Source organism: Notothenia rossii (assembly GCF_949606895.1).
Source record: "Notothenia rossii genome assembly, chromosome: 4".
NCBI classification, from domain to species: domain Eukaryota; kingdom Metazoa; phylum Chordata; class Actinopteri; order Perciformes; family Nototheniidae; genus Notothenia; species Notothenia rossii.
Window position 1 is genome coordinate 72,392,457 of NC_136902.1, and position 20,913 is coordinate 72,413,369.

At 39.6% G+C, this 20,913-nt stretch overlaps 2 protein-coding genes across 2 annotated transcripts in view; both read left to right on the forward strand.

The window, feature by feature from the left end:
* The first annotated feature begins 1,869 nt into the window (after positions 1–1,869).
* Positions 1,870–14,841, forward strand: nek8 (NIMA-related kinase 8). Its single transcript, XM_079678305.1, has 15 exons — positions 1,870–1,976; positions 3,321–3,526; positions 3,886–4,118; positions 4,234–4,365; positions 6,170–6,378; positions 6,497–6,576; positions 6,671–6,855; positions 7,469–7,616; positions 8,016–8,092; positions 8,904–9,021; positions 9,156–9,306; positions 9,763–9,926; positions 10,093–10,245; positions 11,058–11,216; positions 12,573–14,841. The coding sequence occupies exons 1-15, from the start codon at positions 1,930–1,932 to the stop codon at positions 12,599–12,601; spliced, it is 2,091 nt and encodes a 696-aa protein (XP_079534431.1). The 5' UTR covers positions 1,870–1,929; the 3' UTR covers positions 12,602–14,841.
* Positions 14,842–15,484: 643 nt separating this feature from the next.
* traf4a (tnf receptor-associated factor 4a) overlaps positions 15,485–20,913 on the forward strand; it is a 33,089-nt gene continuing 27,660 nt past the window's right edge. Inside the window, exon 1 of the mRNA XM_079676867.1 lies at positions 15,485–16,092. Coding sequence (XP_079532993.1) covers positions 15,950–16,092 — 143 coding nt within the window. The 5' untranslated portion in view covers positions 15,485–15,949. The remainder of the gene's footprint in view (positions 16,093–20,913) is intronic.

Here is a 20,913-nt window from a genome sequence, read left to right on the forward strand (position 1 = left end):
CACATTGATCTTTGGGTTAATTGTCTGTACCCTGAGGGATGTAAGAAGAAACAGCTAGCCTCTGCAAAACTGCAAGAGAGAAACTTTGAGTCGTTTTATTTTTGCATTGTATATAGCCAAACAAAAATACATCTGAGGGAGATTCAGGACAGTTAAACCATGGTTTTCTGCTGTAGGTTGTAGAAAAATCAATGTTAAAACTAATGAAATTAGAAAGAAAAAAATGTAATACTTAATTGGGGCGGTACTCCAACAAAATCAGGGACAAAGGACATGCGAGAGAGGTAAAGCATCATTATGATGAAACAACTTCAACTTCCTGTTATGTCATGAAAAATCCTTAAAGATTATTGATACCATACCTGGGGTTTAGCACCAGTTTCACTATACCACACAGTGCATTCCTGATCACCGACTGTCGAGTCCTTAGACAGATCTTCAGCTGACAGATGACAGCAGCACAAGGCCAAATATGCAACTGAGCGGGTCTGAGGAGTGCCACATATACTGCAAGACTCCTTTAGGTGCTCCATTGTTGAGATATTATATCCCTGAGAAAGGGCTAACTTTTCTTTCATAAGCAATCTACTCAACCATCTTCCCTCCATCCAGCTTCATTTAGAAAACTGCTAACTGAGAGAAAAGGTTCAATTACATGAAAATCACTGTTTGTGGTGATATATCATTATTTCAGATTGATGATAATAGTGGAGGTATGCACTTCAGCACAACACAGAGCAGGCTTTGTCACAGCACAAAGCATTTATTATCCCCTTCGTCGCAGAAAGGGGAAACAGTGCTCAGGCAGCCCTCTTCCTGCTTATCTCAGACAAGGGAAAGGCCTTTTATAATCGCCCGGCGTCTGGATGTAAGACCACAGTATCCGAAGTCAATGCTCGAGACGCTACACTAATCTCATCCGCCTCACTGTCGTCATTCCAGATTTCACTTCAATGAATTTGTTTCCTGACAATTTTGACATGGTATTAATTAAGAAATCGCACAACATGTACTTTAACAAAGCAGTTTGTAGCCTAAAATAGAAAGACACTTTTCAGAAAGGATATTTGTTTGTGTATCACATGACTATAAAATAAAGAAGTACAGACTCCAAACTAGATTGCTCAATGCAGCTGCAAAACAAGACTTTTTCTGATTTGTAAAGAAACATTTAGATCCTACTCAAAGCTATACAAACAATAAAATGAGTAAATAGTACAGCTCAGAAATTAAACCACTTAAAAAAATATTAACATATAGGTTACTCGTGGTTGCAGGACATGTGTAAGGATTGCAAAATTCCATTTAGCTGTTGCAGTTTCAGTGTCTTGTGTATGAGGACAATCTGTCGCACTGGCAGGACTTACTGAAAAGTTTGAATGGCATAGAGCTATCAGGAAAGCAACACCTGTGCTTTTGAAAAGAAATACATAATTGAGCCTACATTTCATTTCCTATACAGTAATACAAGTTTTCCCTGTTTTTTTCCTTCTTCAGCATCAGCAGCCTGACATGTAAAACATTTTACCATTATTGTTATATTTATACCAATGTCGAAACTGCATCTAATTTCCTGTGTTGATCTCCTATTTATATCATGGATCCAGCTGTTTGTTCAAATGTGTTACTTCTGCCATGACTTGATACATTATTACATACATTATAGTTTTTTCAACACACTGCACACTTTTTTAGGATGTGCAATGTGCATGATTGGTTTGGTCTTTTTATCTGTCTCTAAGTTATCCTCCCTGTCAGAATACAAATATGTAAGTATTATAATATGTGCTACCAACCGTTGTCTGTGCTGTACTGTCACTTGCAGTAGAGTTTCTCCGTATGGTTTCTCCTCTCGCCATGTTTGTCCCTCGGCGCTTGCTGTTGCGGGGACGGGTTGCCTGGAGACGACGGAAACGTTTGGGAGCAGCGATGGAGAAGTATGAGAAAATCAAAGTTGTCGGGAGAGGAGCTTTCGGGTAAACTCTGAGATTATTTACACTTTGGAGCTTTTTGTGTTACACACGCCTCTTAATCCAACTGTATGTTAGAACATGTGGTGTTGTCAGGCGTACATTCATAAAGGTAGAACTTTCTTTATCCTCATAAATGTAACGGAATCTGTGGCGAATGTGCGCCGCCCTCAGAAGAAAACATGTTTAGAAAGCTAACGATTACTTTACAAATAAACCACCAGAGGGTAGATAAAAGTCAATCAAAGCTAGCTATGTGATGTAACCTACTGCTGAAGTCATCCTGGGCTTCAAACTTTGTAGGTCTGTTTTGGCCTGCAGTTAGTGGAGGCTAGCTAGTTATCTTATTTCGGGTTAGTTGCCCTGAGTTTTGGCCTTTTACAATAGCCTTATTTGAACTGAGTGAATATACTCCACAGCTGGAAGACACTGTTGTTACATCAAGAGAACAAGTTGCTGGAAAAGTTCATCAAACATACTGTAACGTAACTAAAGGCATCCTAAAGATGAACAGACTACTCTGCTACGTTAAATATGCATCTGAGGTATTGTAAGGCATACTCACTCAGGTAATTTACAACTGTAGCTACAATGAAGTGATATTTAAACGACTTTTTCAGAATATTTGGGCTTCAACTTTTCCGAGGGCAGCCCTAATGTAGTCCTTTCTACATAGTCACTTGTAGAAACAAGTTATTCCAATTATGTTGTAGATAACAGTTGTACACTTACCACTCTTAATGTAACCACATAATATGAGTTTGAATGAGCCTGTATGAAAGACATTTGTGAGCCATATTGCTGTTTATTCCCTCGCTGCAACATGAAGATATCGTTTTTAAGTGTTTAATTACTTCTTCATCCATTCCTCCCAGTCTGTTATTTTTCCTCTTTTTGAAGGGAACCACTAAACAATCAGCATACATAACAAAGAGTTCAGAAATAATTTTAGTTTTTTATATAGTTCAGCACAAATGGGTACATACTGCTCCTAGTAGAGACCACATTTCACTGTGTGTGTTGTGTGCTCTGCACGTGTGACCGTTAAAGAGGGTTTCACCCTCCAATGCTATCTATCTTTACATAAGTAAAGGATACAGGCAATTTTATAACAATTCATTTTTTCCTCGATTCATACAGGATGCTTGCTTTAAAAACAAAACTACTGCCAATTCACTGTCGCAACTACGATATCGTTTATGACACAAAATATACTATTGTCTTTTATTGTGATTGTAGTAATGTGTTTTTATTACATGTACAGCACTTTGGCTCAACTAAAAATCGCTTTTAAATGTTCTTTATAAATAAAACTCGATTTGATTTATTTTCCCTTTCCTCCCCTGTCAGTATTGTTCACCTGTGCCGCAGGCGAGGTGACGGGGCCTTTGTCATCCTGAAGGAAATCCCAGTGGAGCAGATGTCACGAGACGAACGTCTGTCGGCTCAGAACGAGTGTCAAGTCCTTAAACTGCTCAACCATCCAAATATTATAGAGTACTATGAGAATTTCCTAGAAGACAAAGCCCTCATGATAGCTATGGAGTATGCACCAGGTACGTTTACAGTAATATCTTATTACATGATCCCCCTTTTGTTCATTGTCAAACTGCAATTTTCCCATGGTTTATTGCTGGAGGGCCCCATACCTTTTCTCCTTCACATGATGTCATCATGTTTTATCCGTCTGTTTCTGTTTTTAAAATCTTCTTAGAATGTTTTATCTGTCTTTACTTTGTTTTAAGTACAAATATTTGTCATTTTGTCAAAAGTCTGTTTGAGACAAGTGTTAGATATATTGTCATTTTAACCTTTTTGATTTAATGTCCTTTTATTACCTTGGAATCATTTAGTTATGGTTTCATGAGCATCATCTTTATTGTTCATTATTATTGTCATTGTTTTCTTCATGCAGGTGGAACTCTGGCGGATTACATACAGAAGCGTTGTAACTCCCTGCTGGACGAGGACACTATCCTTCACTTCTTTGTGCAGATCTTACTTGCCCTGTACCACGTCCACAACAAACTGATCTTGCACAGGGACCTTAAGACTCAGAATATTCTTCTTGACAAGCACCAGATGATCGTCAAAATTGGTGACTTTGGTATCTCCAAAATCCTTGTCAGCAAGAGCAAAGCTTATACGGTGAGCTGATGTGCCATTGATTTGGGAGTTGAAATACTTCAACAACAAACTTATCCTGATGTGTTGAATCCTAAAATGTGTTTGCACAAATGAATGCCATTCTTCTTACTTGCAGGTTGTTGGGACCCCATGTTACATCTCCCCAGAGTTGTGTGAAGGAAAGCCATATAACCAGAAGAGTGACATCTGGGCCTTGGGCTGTGTGCTCTATGAGCTAGCGAGCCTCAAGAGAGCGTTCGAGGCTGCGGTAAGCAAAACATTGTATTTACAAAAAGAACCTTGCCTACTTGGTTGTAATGATTCAAGCCTTACTTAGTTTGTGTTGGTTTGAAGTATATCCACTTCCAGCTCCAAAGATGGCCACTAAAGAGAATATCTTATTCCTTCAGCAAGGATTGTACATACAGTGGGGCAAAAAGTATTTAGTCAGCCACCAATTGTGCAAGTTCTCCCACTTAAAAAGATGAGAGAGGCCTGTAATTTTCATCCTAGGTATACCTCAACTATGAGAGACAGAATGAGAAAAAAAAATCCAGAAAATCACATTGTCTGATTTTTAAAGAATTTATTTGCAAATTATGGTGGAAAATAAGTATTTGGTCACCTACAAACAAACAATATTTCTGGCTCTCACAGACCTGTAACTTCTTCTTTAAGAGCCTCCTCTGTCCTCCACTTGTTAACTGTATTAATGGCACCTGTTTGAACTCGTTATCAGTATAAAAGACACCTGTCCACAACCTCAAACAGTCACACTCCAAACTCCACTATGGCCGAGACCAAAGAGCTGTCAAAGGACACCAGAAACTACATTGTAGACCTGCACCAGGCTGGGAAGACTGAGTCTGCAATAGGTAAGCAGCTTGGTGTGAAGAAATCAACTGTGGGAGCAATTATTAGAAAATGGAAGACATACAAGACCACTGATAATCTCCCTCGATCTGGGGCTCCACGCAAGATCTCACCCCGTGGGGTCAAAATGATCACAAGAACGGTGAGCAAATATCCCAGAACCACACGGGGGGACCTAGTCAATGACCTGCAGAGAGCTGGGAACAAAGTAACAAAGGCTACCATCAGTAACACACTACGCCGCCAGGGACTCAAATCCTGCAGTGCCAGACGTGTCCCCCTGCTTAAGCCAGTACATGTCCAGGCCCGTCTGAAGTTTGCTAGAGAGCATTTAGATGATCCAGAAGAGGATTGGGAGAATGTCATATGGTCAGATGAAACCAAAATAGAACTTTTTGGTAAAAACTCAACTCGACGTGTTTGGAGGAGAAAGAATGCTGAGTTGCACCATACCTACTGTGAAACATGGGGGTGGAAACATCATGCTTTGGGGCTGTTCTTCTGCAAAGGGACCAGGACGACTGATCCGTGTAAAGGAAAGAATGAATGGGGCCATGTATCGTGAGATTTTGAGTGACAACCTCCTTCCATCAGCAAGGGCATTGAAGATGAAACGTGGCTGGGTCTTTCAGCATGACAATGATCCCAAACACACCGCCCGGGCAACGAAGGAGTGGCTTCGTAAGAAGCATTTCAAGGTCCTGGAGTGGCCTAGCCAGTCTCCAGATCTCAACCCCATAGACAATCTTTGGAGGTAGTTGAAAGTCTGTGTTGCCCAGCGACAGCCCCAAAACATCACTGCTCTAGAGGAGATCTGCATGGAGGAATGGGCCAAAATACCAGCAAAAGTGTGTGAAAACCTTCTGAAGACTTACAGAAAACGTTTGACCTCTGTCATTGCCAACAAAGGGTATATGACAAAGTATTGAGATGAACTTTTGTTATTGACCAAATACTTATTTTACACCATAATTTGCAAATAAATTCTTTAAAAATCAGACAATGTGATTTTCTTGATTTTTTTTTCTCATTTTGTCTCTCATAGTTGAGGTATACCTAGGATGAAAATTACAGGCCTCTCTCAACTTTTTAAGTGGGAGAACTTGCACAATTGGTGGCTGATTAAATACTTTTTTGCCCCACTGTATTTATAGTGAATTATGTAATTTTTGTCTATAAATCTTTTATATTTCTTTCAGAATCTACCCGCACTCGTTCTAAAGATCATGAGTGGAACATTTGCTCCAATTTCCGACCGGTACAGCCCAGAGCTGCGACAGCTCATCCTCCACATGCTCAATCTGGATCCATCTAAACGGCCCCAGCTTAATGAAATAATGGCTCTCCCTGTATGCATCAGGCCCCTGCTAAATCTCTACACGGATATAGGCAACGTCAAAATGCGCCGGTACTTCCTAAATGCATGACTATTGTCTAGACAGACATTTTAACACACGTGATTTTAGAATAAGTTTTCCTAAATTGTGTTTTGTGTTATAATAGTTATTTGTTCTTCTATGTTCAAGGATTGAGAAACCGCTGTCTAGTATGCACACCGGTCCTCAGGGTAGACAAGGAGGCAGAGTTCCTACCAACAGGTCCAGAGGTCAGAATTACCACACCATTATTTGACGACAGAACTAGCTGTACCAGGTTGAAAATAGAACTTTAATTTCACACTTAATTGTTATTTCTAACAGATGGATCAGTGGGTTTAGGGTCAGGGAAGGTTCATTCTCTCCTGCTGTCGTCAGTGTACACGTGGGGAAGTGGAATCTCAGCACCTCTCCGACTGCCGATGCTCAACACCGAGGTGCTTCAAGTGTCTCTGGGCCGCACTCAGAGGATGGGGGTGACCAAGTCTGGCCGTCTGATTACATGGGAGGTCTGTGTAAACCTGAACATGTTTTATATTTTTCGAGGTTCATACAACGCTTCTCTCACAAAGTCCTGAAGTAATGCATTAAAGGAAAAATCCTACATCTTCCACTATCAAGGAAGACATATTCTGCACTCCTGTGCCAACCTGTTGATGACCAAAGACATTTTAATGTTCTTTTGTTGTAGATTATTATTATTATTATTATTATCTCGAATATTAATGGTACACATTTGGTTATTGTGTCAAGCCCCTCAAAAGCATCCCTGTCGTCTAAACAGCCATAATATATTGTTAAATAGACATAGATAGCAAGTTCTACACCAGCAGTTTCTTCAGTGCAAGTAGTCAGCATCCCCATGTTTTTGGATTAGATTTTCTGTAGTTAAATCAAGACATGCTGGGAATTATCAGTACTTAACATAAAAAAGTAACTGCTGGAGGGTGTTAAACATGACGTATTAAAGGTTTCTGTCGGCGTATAAGAGAGCTAATTCTTACTTTCTCATATCATATTTTGATACCGGCAGTATCAAAATATGATTCCTATGTATTATAGGAAACAGTTAAATCCTCACCTTTTTCCCTCCATTAAGACATATAATATTTATTGTCACAGGCTCCATCAGTGGGTTCTGGTGAGGCCGGTCTGCCCGGTGTGGCGGAGCAGCTGCAGCCTCAGTTCATTTCACGTTTCCTTGAGGGTCAGTCTGGAGTTACCATCAAGTCTGTGTCCTGTGGCGATCTTTTTACCACCTGCATGACAGGTTAGTGAGCCCTTCTGATTTTTAGGAGCTCTTTTAAAGGAAATCAATATTTATTCTCTGTTTCCCTTCCTCAAAAGCTGCACGACATGGGCGTAAAAAGTCTGAGGCAGCATTCAAACGTGCAAATAAAAGGGTGCTGTCAGCTCTTTTTCCAGACTTGATCAGATAGTGTGGATCCACTTGTAATGTAACCTCTCTGCTTGCCTCGCAGTTTGGAAATAGTTTTCCATGAGATTAAACTGGTGTGCTCTGTTAGTGAGTGTGCATTAGGAGGCTGTTGTCAGTCTGTGTCTAATGTGAAACAGATAACACATGATTAAAGACCCTTCCCTCTCTTTCATCACTTTTCACTGTAGAGACTAGTGTCTTTAATCCCTTCATTTTATTTTCAATTTGCAGACAGGGGCATTATTATGACGTTTGGAAGTGGGAGCAACGGCTGTCTGGGACATGGAAACTTCAATGATGTAACACAGGTACCCACCATTCAAAGGGAAATACTTAGACTAAATATACACTCAGTGGACAGTTTTTAAGATTCACCCATTTAAAAGAATGCAGCCTAGTACAAGAGCACTACAATAGATTCTACCAGGGTTTATAATATTGTGTTGTTGTTTATATCAATTAGGCTAAATATTAGAAACAACTCCAAGTGAAATGCATTATTTTTAAACAGCACCACAATCCCTATGCAAAGTTGAATCATTGTGTCTCTAAAACAGTTTTAATAAAAACATTAAACCCCTTATAAGGTATTAAACAATGACTGTTGTATGAGACTGGTAGAGTTGTAAATGGGGAATTTAGTTTATTCATTGGATTTGTATTCACAGTATGTAAACAAAAGTTGTCAGTACTTCAATATTCTTGTACTCTTATTTGAATAAAAAGTATTCAATGTCACACCACCATCTACATCCAATTCATTTCAAAACATCAACATCTTTGGTATTCCAATACAATGAGCAATATTCAAGTTGGGGATGTGTAATTCATACTGTATGTGCCTTTGAAGCAGATTACTAATGTTGCTATCATGTGCATTTCTTGTCAAAATATTGAAGTAAAAAAAATGTAATTTTATTGGACAGATAGTTAGTAATGAAGTGGAGAAGGAGAATCATTAGAAATGCAAAAGAGGTCCATGGCATTAATTGAATGTTGCATTAATATGATATATTGAATACTTACACTGGGTAACCAGGACGACATGTTGCTTTAGATTTGTGATTAAAACACGACAATGATGACATATCTTTTTCTCTCTGTTTTCTTTTTGCTCAGCCAAAGATAGTTGAGGCCCTCCTCGGCTACGAGCTGGTTCAGATGTCCTGTGGTGCTTCCCACGTAGTCGCTGTGACCAATGAAAGAGAAGTATTTGCCTGGGGAAGAGGAGACAATGGTATAGAGTTAATGATCCGGTTGTTTTAAAATCTATCTTACTATCCATCTTTTGGTGTTTGTTTGGATTAATTTATGACAGCATTATCTCAACACACAGTTTGATTGTTGAGTTTCTGTCACTTCTGTTGGAAGGTCGCCTCGGGCTAGGTAACCAAGACTCCCACAACTGTCCACGGCAGGTGTGTTTACCTGTGGAATTTGAGGCCCAGAGGGTGATTTGTGGAGTCGACTGCTCAATGATTATCAGCACCCAGTACGGCATTGTGGCCTGTGGAAGCAACAGGTAATTACTCTATATTTTCGCATAAAAAAAAAGACAATGGCCATTAGTTTCGGTAGGCATTTCAGTGACGGACATGAGCTAATGATCTGCGGTGAAACAGCGGTCAAATAACTTGTTTGTGTGCATGTGTTGGTGATAGATTAAAGAACACGAAACACTGAGACACTTATCTGGTGCACAACCTGTGAGTCAGCATTCTCCTTAAATGACAAACACTCCTCTGTCATCATTATCCGTCTCGTTCAGTGAGGTGTTGGACCGGATGTAGATAAGTGCATAAGTAAGACAGTGAACACAACAGAGTTAATTTCAGGTCCTAATAGAAATGGCATTGTTCATATGACTCAGCAGGTACATGCACTAGATACAAGGAAACAGTGTTAAAGGTTTCTGTGATAAACATGCATTTTAGATTTGTGTTTTAAAGTACCTTGGTTGTTATTTTGTTGTGATCAGGTTCAATAAGCTCGGGTTGGATATAATAACAGCTGGAGAGGAATCAAATCCCTCGGATCAGTTAGAAGAAGTCAACTCTTACACTCATGTCCAATCAGCCCCACTCGACAGTGAGAAGATTGTTCACATTGACATTGGGACAGCCCATTCTGTTGCAGTCACAGGTACAAATATTATATTATTATTAGTATTATTGTATCAATTGACATATTTTGTATCAGACTTTGGAACAAGATATCTATATTGTCAATGATCTATGATATTTTGCCCCACCCAAGACATTTATTGTGTCGAAGTCTTATTACTGATACTTTCAACCACATTTTGCAGAGAGGGGTGAGTGCTTTACGTTCGGCAGCAACCAGCACGGTCAGATGGGCTGCAGCTCCCGTCGCAGCAGCCGTGTTCCCTACCTGGTGCCCGGGCTGCAGGGCATCACCATGGCCGCCTGTGGAGACGCTTTCACCTTGGCTATCGGATCTGGTGAGTAGAAGAGACTAAAATGTAATATATTTATTATCTGATTGTCTCATTTTAAGGGCACTTAAGAGGAAATGTACTAGCGTGGAAAGATCAGGAAATACTGTCGGTTGTAAAAAACTTAAAATCTTAAAACATAAAAGCGTTTCATACAGAAGCTATATTGTCTGGTTATTGTACCCGGAAGTCAAATTATAAGCATGAACAGATGGTCTAAGAAAGGAAAATGTTAATTTGATGATTTTGCGATAAAATGCTTGCTGTCAGCTGACTTTAGATTGATGATTTCTACAAGCATTTGTTCACAAAGGAAGCAAAGGAGAAACTCTGTATTCTCCATCATTGTTAATCCCTCACGTCATGTATGAGTAGGAGTTGATGGAGTAAATATAACAGGGTTACTCTCAGTTCTGAGTTGAGACAACATTTCTTAAATATCTGTGGTTTAGCTGCTCTGGAGGGAAAGAGGAGGATCTTAAGGAAAGTCACCCATTTCAATCTCTGTGAGCAAATTTTTTTTTATTGTGATGAATTTTAAAATGTCTGCAAGTTTCAAACTGAAATGATCTGAAGGTTAAATCGTTGTGTACAATATGTGGATAAAATGTCCGGGGGGGGGGGGGGGGGGGGGGGGGAGTCAGCAGTGGCCACCACGCCTGCAGTCTTTCTTTGTTGAAGAAAATCTTTCAGCTTTAACTCCCTTCAGATCGTCATTTTGCCACCGCTGCATGAGAGACAAAGCCGCCAGTTAAATATTTGTGTGAATGAATTAATCAGAAACAGTGACCCGCTCCTTCTCCCCCTGCTCTCCACAGATGGGGAGGTGTACACCTGGGGAAAGGGTGCCCGCGGCCGCCTCGGAAGAAAAGAGGAGGATTCTGGGATACCAAAGGCGGTGCAGCTTGACGAAAGTCACCCATTCACGGTGACATCGGTAGCTTGTTGTCATGGCAACACCCTGCTGGCAGTGAAACGTAATATTTCGCTTATTAGCCTTTGTTAACAAACACTGTGAGATGTTGGGATGGTGGTGAAATGTAACTGAGAGTGCTAATCCCCAGATGAAAGACAGGCTGAACTTGAGACAAGCCTCCTGATAGCGTCGACAGAGATGCATGTTTATGAAGAATTGTGAAAGGACTCATTTGTACGTTTTAAAGCTCTAAGGCTAAACATGTGACTACAGCTTTGTTTCATACTGGAATTAAGTCTAAGCATGTCCAGTCACTACATGCTACACACGATCAGGACCTTTCTATCTACGTCCGAAAGTAATAAATCAGCCTAATGTTGCTTTGTGGCTGTTGATGGCAGTCATGACATTCGTGACTGGGCCATAGATTTCCAATTGGGAGGAGCAGAAAACAGCAATTTATCCCTCTTTGTCTCAAATGTGACACAGAATCTAATACAAACAGAACTGAAGGTGGGATTAAGTCTCTCTACACTCCAAATTGAAAATAGCTGCAGATTTAGAGGAGATTAAACTGCACCACAGTTTAATAAATAGCAGAGATGTTGTTAATCCTCGCTACAGGCGTCACGGCTGCTGTTTAAATGTTTGATTGACCTGCACCATGTGACAAGGACATGGACTAACACTGACTAACACTCATAGGTCATTCGCAGGGTCTGTGATTCTGTTTGGACCAAACCAAAAACTGATTATCATACAATTTGTTAAAAAAAAAGTGTATATACTTTCTTTTTTAAAGATCACACTTAGACTACAGTATATAAATACCACAACATGTTGATTATATCAAACAATTTAACCCATACTGTATCATGAAAGGACAGGGAGTAGAAGTTGTGTCTTCGGAAAACAAGGAAGCAATAGAAACCTAAAACAGTTTGATTACTATTTCTTCTGTAGGCTTATCTTATTATCTATACAAGAAAATCACAGTTTGGTGAAGAAGCTGATCTCTGTGAAAGACATTTCACCTAAAACATAATTTAGTTATCGAAAATTACCGTACCACACTTTTTCAAAGTTCAATAATTAACAATTAATGTACTAAAACTGCTAAATGAATGCATGCTAAATAGAAACACTGTAACCCTGATATCGGATTGCTGAGGAATCACATCACTGCTGAATACCCCATTTAAAAATGTATAATGTTTAAAAAAGCACAACGTTTAAATCCCAAATTCATCTCCATGTCGACATTCTTGTATCAACATTAAGCATTTTTTCAGAAAAATTACTGAAATCATTTATCAAAGTAGATGCCAACTAATTCTTCGTCAATCAATTAATCTTTTATTAACAATAATTCCTGTTCTGACCCTTGACCTTTTGCCCTCTTTCCCTCTTGTTTCAGCTTTGCTTGAGGAACCTGTCCAGAGATGATTTTGTCCTAAAAACAAACACACCCCCACTTAGCAGTCGTCCTGCAGTCTGGCAGTGGCCTGAGGTGAAGCTTCCTCTGAATATAACTCTTCCCAGAGGCCCGTCTGTGCTGCAGTTGAAAGATTTCCTTTCACACTGCAGCTGCGGCCTCAGATTCTCACTTGGTCTTCCTCTCCATCAAGTTTTTTTCTCTCTTCTGTTTGTTTCGTTCAACAGTTTGATATCTTACAGAAAAGCACAAAAAAGCTGTGTGTAGCAGCAGGTATGTCACAACAGGTTAGATAAGAGAAATGTTGCAACCCTGTTAGCTACTTAATATGGATTACAGGATGTCATTAGGCAGCTTTCATGTGGAGAGCTATTGTCCTCTCTCACATGCAGAGTTAGCATGATAAAGGCCAGAAAAAGTCAAACTGGTTTGAGCTTCCTTAAGCCACCTATGAAGAGTGAAAGCCACTTCAGTGTCATCAGTCGAGTGAACCAAACACAGAGACCTCGATCACGCCGTCAGCGATCACATTGTATATTATTGGATTAGTCCTCCGGTACATTTGTAACTCAAAGGCTGCGCTCAAACCAGATAACGCTGTTGTGTTCATCTTTAAAACTTAATGTGTCGGAAAATAGTGCCTCGTTCACTACTCAGCAGGTGGCAGGGGTTGGTCTCAAGTAAAGTCGTTTTTAAAATAAATTATAGAATCAATCCAATATGGCAGGTTGTATTGGGGAGTGTTGGAAGAAAGTCCTGGAGGATATGATATGTGAACAAATATAACGGAACAAACCAAATCCAAAATCTGCATTGTCAACAGCCCTTATTGATGGATTCTACCATTTTTGTTCCATTGTAGAAATCCTGAGAGTACTACAGAGAGCACTCACACTTGGACACTTTGGCACTCACAGAATACTGTATTATGAAAATAAGTGCTCTAACAAACTCTAAAGACATAATTATTGTCTGATAAACACTAGAAATCAACTATGGAAGTATAGAGTGTTGAGAGGGAGGTTTGCCAAAGACTATCTTTTTAGTTTTTAGCTATGTTAATACATTTCAAATATGAAATGGTATATACTGTTTGACCTGTACTCATAAGATAACCTAAGACTGTTAAATGTGGGACAGGTAATTTTGGAGAAACCAGCTCGAGTGTGCTAGAATTTGAAAATACACAGTCGGAAGAAATCTGCCACTTCCTTACAGAGCCCGCGCATGACCAATGAGGGTACGAGATAAGTTTGTGCACAGATGGAAGGCTGACAGGCAGGTAGGCCATCCAGTTATTTTAGCCGGGCCGGCTAAAATGATTGGTCGGGCTTTTTATAGTACTACGGCTTCCACAGATGACATTTTTTATGGATTTTTTGTCAAAGCACTTAAGATATTCATTGCTATCGGGATGTTAAGAGCATTCCATGGAATATAACAAAAAGTGTATCTCGAGCCGGTTTCTCAAACTTACCTATCCCACCTTTAAGTAAGGAAAACTGCCAAAGCCAATGTGGTGTAGAAGTACTCAGATCTTAATAGCAATACCACAGTCTATGCATACTCTGCAAGTTATTTACTCAAAAATGTAAAGTAAAAGTACATATTATATATATTTTATTATTTTCATCATGATTAGTGATGCATTAACTATTGTGTAAGCATCACTTGTTGCAGCTGGCAAATGTGAGGCTAATTTTATATTTCTTGTATTTAAAAAAAAAAAAAATGATACCTTTTTAATCTGCTAAGCAACTGACTGTTAGATACATGAAGTGAAGTGAAATGTACAATGTTTGCCTCTGAAATGTAGTGGATTGAATATACAAGTACCTTAAAATGGAAATACTCAGGTAAAGTACTTCACATTTGCACAAAGTATTTGAGTGTACTTTTCAGTACAGTGGAATGTTTGCAGGTACCAATAATATAAGAAAGAATGATTCTTACCGGTGTTTGTGAAATCCTGTATCTGAAATTACATTTTGAATAGAAATTGATGTAAAGCATTTCAGAGAAGGTCATATTTATTGTGGCTGCTAATGTTTGTCTGAAATAAAGAAAACATACTTATCATGAAGGTTGCCCAAAAAATAAAACAAGCTATACATCACCATCTTGAAATGGTGAGTATAATTAAGTGAATTATAAAATATCATAAAATACAGTTAATCTATACATGCATGTTTTTTTTCTTCCAGTGTTATTCATTAAGATTCTAATAGAAATTATAATATTTTTCAAAATACGATTACGTTTTTGTTATAATCACTCCTTTCTGAAGATGTGTTCACACCTTGTCTGAGGACATGGATCCTCGACATTGTAGTCTTGTGTGATGATGTAATGATGATGTAATCCTTTGGCAATACAGCAGGTTAAAAAAATATATAAATATGTGGATGTGCTCTTTATCTCTTTTGTCACAAAAACACGCCCATTTTCTATAATATATGCATGAGCTTAACATACTCAGTCAGGTTGTATTGTTATTATTTATAAACGCAACATTTTACAGAAAAATACATAGAAATTGTACTATAATATTCATTGTGTGTGTCCGCTTAACCACCAGGGGGCACCTTCCACCTCTTACTGTGCTGTAGCTTTCTATATTAGGTCAATTAGACATTTGATTAAAACAAAATATATGATTTTAACTTAAAAATTACAAACAAACCTTCCAACACTTTTGACTGTACTATGTTTAATAGTTTGAAAGCCAGGATCATTGCACTTAATTAGATATTAACTGACAATTGAGTAGTAAATATTTGAACACAGACATGGAAAACAAACATTTGATGATCAGCCACACAAAAGCTCAAATTAAATGTCTATAAAGAGATAAGAGGGGGATGAAATGGTGTGAACGGAGTGTCTCAGCGTTTGACTCCTCCTGCGGGGAGGAGGAGGCGGGCCTCGGTGCACCTAAACCACACGGAGCCTGGGTTATGCATTGTGCTCAGTGACAGTCTGCTGTCAGTACTGCATCCACAGAGCAGGAGGAGAGGGCCACACATGAACCCTGAGCTCTAACAGTGCACGGAGAGCGCTTTTGGGGAAAAATCTGCGATCGTTTCTGCAGCGTTTCCTGGACGCTGGTGCCGCTCTTTTGTTTCCATCAGTCGCCGGGGCTGCAGGAGGAAAACCCGGGGAGTGATCGTCTCCTTGAAGCCCGATCGCTCGGTGGCGGAAGGGACGTGATATGAACCCCTCATCGGCTTAAACAGCAGTGCAGCTAAATAGCCCCGTTTTCAGGGGGAGGGGGGACTTAACTGAGGGATCAAAAGAGGACATTAATACCTTTTTAACCTGCAGCAGAAGGCCAAGAAATAGCCACGGAACCTGTAGCGATGCCCGGGTTTGATTACAAGTTTCTGGAAAAGCCAAAGAGACGGTTCCAGTGTCCGCTCTGCAGCAAGGCGATGCGGGAGCCGGTCCAAGTGTCTACCTGTGGACATCGGTTCTGTGACACCTGTCTCCAAGAATTTCTAAGGTATGGTGTGTTTGCTTTGTGACAGATCCACCTCTCTGCAGGCGATACCGGAGACTACAGCATAGCTTTGTCTAGTTTCGGTCGAGCAACAGTAAATAAAGGACGAGTAGGTGTGTCCTCCTCACCTTTCCTCAGAAGGGTTTAACGTTAATTTCAGTAATTAATATGCCACTGCACAATGACACAGTCTGGAGCCTGGTAAACTGCACATTGAACTCTCCCCTTTTTTAGTGTCATGTGTCATCTTCACTGATTTCATGCATTTGTGAGCCTCTGTGTTTACATAAACATGACTGAGCTTTTTGTTTTGGATCAGTCATGCAGGTGTTGTATGGCAGGTAGAGGATGTTGTCATTGTTCAGCCAAAGGATGTGTTTTTTCTCTCTTTAGCCTAAAATATTCATGAGTGAGTAAAAAAAAAACGAGGCTTTCAATCATGCAAATGATTAGGTAGTGTGAGGGCTTTTTGCACATTTTGTGTTTTTGCCCTTATTCATTATTGAGGGTAGATTTTTTTTTTGTGGTGTTTGTGTCCTCCAGAGGGCCCCGGCCTCTCCATCCTGTCTGTGTTTTTGCCCCGGGGGTGGCTGGGTGTGTGTGTGTGTGTGTGTGTGTGTGTGTGTGTGTGTGTGTGTGTGTGTGTGTGTGTGTGTGTGTGTGTGTGTGTGTGTGTGTGTGTGTGTGTGTGTGTGTGTGTGTGTGTGTGTGTGTGTGTGTGTGTGTGTGTGTGTGTGTGTGTGTGTGTGTGTGTGTGTGTGTGTGTGTGTGTGTGTGTGTGTGTGTGTGTGTGTGTGTGTGTGTGTGTGTGTGTGTGTGTGTGTGTGTGATTAGACAGATTCCTTCATTGGTGACAGTCAGGGGGCCACTGAGGGACCTTTCACTCTGAGGTCAGCAGTCTGACTGACCCCCCCTACCTCCTAATCTGCTCAACATTGAAGCCAGTGTTAAGACTTGTAGAAAGAAAGTCTTTGTTTTATCTTAAGGTGGACTGGATTGTCCGAAACGAGGGACTTACTATCTTACATGAAAGGGAAACTAATATTACCCACCCACAATTTAACCTGCACATCATGAACTCTCATCATAAACTTCTTCTGGAGTGAAATTTAACATAAGCATTTGTGATGTTTACTCTGGTCAAAGTAAGCCTTAATTAAAGTTTAAAGAAAGATCAATTGCATGTAACATCTGGTTTATCTCAAAGCAGAGATCTTTTGTACAGTTGAATACTGGATGCTTGTTCAGGCAGATTTGATAAATATCCAAGAGGAAATAAGATAGTACAAAGTAGCGCTGCAACTAAGGATTACTTTAATTATCAATTGCTTATTTTCTCAATAGGCCAATATCTTATATTGTTTATAAAATGTCCATAAACTGTTTCCCAGAGCCCATTACATTTTCAAACCTCTTGAAGCTACAGTTCAAAAGTAAAATCATACTCTAGGAGGCAACAAAATAAATCAGCAAATCATGCAATAAAACATTTTTCATAAATCGGCTTATCAACAATTCAGGTGTAGTTATGATGAACAAGGAAATGGTTTGGTTTCAAGAGCTGCAACAAAAGTAAAACACTCACTAGACGGATAGATATATACTTTATTTATCCCAAATTGGAAATTATGTCATTCAATAATTCACTTAACAGCAAAACTATCAACTAATAATGATCAACTTATCACAAAAAAGCTCTCTGGATCTGGCTTTTCTTGTTTCCTGTGCATGGTGCAAGTTGACAGGCATGACACACAATAATATAAACTCTATTTTTGTATTAATAGGTTATAAATGATTGAGTCATATCCAGAGCATCTCTTCTGTTGTAGATGAACATCATTGTTGACATGTTGCATGAATCATCAGAGTTTCCGTGATGTGTGTGGAAAGATAGAGAGAGGAAGACAAAACAGATACTAGCAGGGTTTTCACTCATTTTTGTTGAAGTAACACTTTAGAAAAGTTAAAGCTTTCAAATTAAAATGAACACTTTGATATTTAAGTCTCATAAAAGCGCTGTGGTTTTTGTGATTGTTCTGCAGTTTGATGTTCCGATCTTTAAAAGTCTTTAGTTACTTGATGAAACTTGACGGCAACCTGAAGGAAACTCACAAGCAAAAACAACTTTGTTAACAGTCTTGCTACAGGAGGGACGAATAGGTCATGTGATCTCATCCTAAGATATCAACTTTTTATGTATTATTTGTCAGAGAAACAGTGTCCTAATTTAAAAGAGGGAGGTGGAGATGTGAATGACGGCTCTGAATACTGGAACCGCTGTGCTGTGCACCTTGAGTCATCAGGAAGCCTCCTCTTGCTTACTAGACAGCAGCAAATTGCATCTGGTAAAAAGCAGAAACTGAAATGTACAAAAACAGCGAGGGAGGAAGAGTGTTCCCTGCTGATCAATGAGTTCAACCCAACGCTTTGTCTGCCTCATCCTGCCCACCTCCGTCCTCCTCCTCCAGTTTACGCCCTTTTCATCCTCCCACAGACTGACTGGATGTTACAAAAGTTTCCCGGCTTGTGAAAGTTTTTGGTTGAGTAAATGTTTGTCGGGATGTCAGCGCTGTGTGAATAAATGATTCCTCCATGTCTGAACTGCATAAAGATATAGCAAAATCTGTGAGATCTGGTACACCTTAAAAGAGTACAAATTCACTATTTCAACAATACCAGTTTTACAAGGCGTTTTAATGTGTAAGTCATGGATTTATTCGTGCTATATACATAATTATAAACAGTTTTCAAATCATCTCTTTTGAGTTGCAGCCTTTGGAAAACGTGTTGACCATTGCAGACGATAAAGACAACAATCCATTTATATACAACTAATCAACACCTGATGGTTATTTTTTCTATTAATAACTTAAAATTCAAAAGTCTTTATTTATTTTACATTTGTAAGGGTTGCCTTGATCATTAAAACTGTTGTGGTCAAAGTGGTACCTCATAACTGTTATCAGATTCCATCCGAAGGTGGTATTCAGATGTCTAAACAAGTTCTCCTGATGCTCTTCTCAGGTAGAATAAAGTTTAAATCAACAGTACATTATAGTTCAGCAGCTCTCCCACCTTCACTAACTCTGACAGGCAGAAGCAAAGCTGCCTCGTCACCTCTTTAATTAACAAAGTATGCCAGTCGAGTCCACTTTAAGATCTCTTGGCCGTCGAGCGCACGCATTTATTTGTGAGAAGAGTTCCAGTTTATTGGGGCTGACAGACAGTAGTTAGCTAATGCTTCGCCTGTTGTGCAACAAGGTTGATCCTTTTGCTGTAATTATTGGAGGCTGTGTAATATCCAGTCTGGGCTTGCCAGCCGACTCTGCCCACTTTCACCCTGACAGCGGAGCTCGCCGCTCTGTTGCAATACACAGGAATGTTACTGCATTGCATTTCTTCAATGTGCAACAGGCTTTCTCAAGAAATAGACCTTGTGATCACCGGGACTTCAATTAACTGAAATATGTCTTAAATACACTTAATAGTGTAGTTGTAAGTCGAAATGTAATCAAGTTTGTAGTTATTAATGTAAATAATTCTGTATTTTAAGTTGTTAATTATTACATTTGGAATATTACATGTTAGTTTGTCATTTATATTTATAAGTTGTTAAAATATAAAATAAATCTTTATAAACACTTTAATGTGGCTTTAAGCACATATAAGGACATTTTAAGTGTTGATTCATGTTTTGTACGGACATCAATGATTATAACTTATTTTATGAATTCATATTTTATATTATTACACATATTTTAATATTGTCATTAATTGTCAATATATACACCAGTCTACAATTCACTACAAGTTGTATTTAGCATTGTTTACAACCCTATTTTTAGTGTGCTATAAACCATTTGTTCAATGCTGATACTGGTAATGGATGCTAACACAAATAAAGGGTTAATCCTGTATTTTCACTTCAAAGCTTGTCAAAATAAACTTCCTTGAGAGGTACTCGAGGAAACGCATGAATTGTTCTCCTTTCCCATGTGTCAGCTCCATGAAAAGCGTGTGTGTGCCTCCTCTGTGTTCATAGGCATGTTAGCATGTGATGCTAATGGGCTGTGTTTCCGCCCCGGGAGGAATGTTTAAACACTTGACAGTCCTGGAGGCTGCCCCAACTCCAAAGGAAAATCATGGGGTAAAAAGCAGCCCGGCCCTGCAGAGTTAACACTCTGCAATCAAATATGAGTCACATGCTTCCACACTTGAGTGTGTGTTGACCGGGGTAGGCCTTTGTTTTAGCAACACTGCCTCTTTAATAAAGGAGAATTAACACTTAATGGTATGTAACATCATTTTCTTCACTGTGTGGGGGCTAAGTAGCCCTCACACATGCCAGGCCTCATGGCTCATCAGTCCTGGGCCTCCTGAGCTGCAGTAATGCCATGACAGCGCTGTCTCTCTGGGCATGATGCAGGGCAGTGCCACGGCCTTGCCAGGGGTGTAATTGGTTTGTTCGGCTCGGGAGTTTTTTCTTCCACGCACTCGTGTAGAGCTGCAACTGCTGACTTACCCAGAGTCACGAGGAACTCCAAAGTGGGCTATAAGGATTTCTTTCCACAACTATATTATTCACTGTCCAAAAGCCAGGGGAGTGTTTTTATTTTTTGTGGAATGGGCAGTGATTCATTTTAACTTTGACACATCCTCTGTGTGTAGCGCAGTTTTATTCTCTCCTCATCTAGGTGATACTCACTCTCCCACGCTTTTATAGTCTCGGTGCCTTGATGCACAACCACCAACATCATAACAGACTCTTTTACTCTTCCTACAGCAGCGACTGTCTGTCTTACATGTATGTGTTGGTTTAGT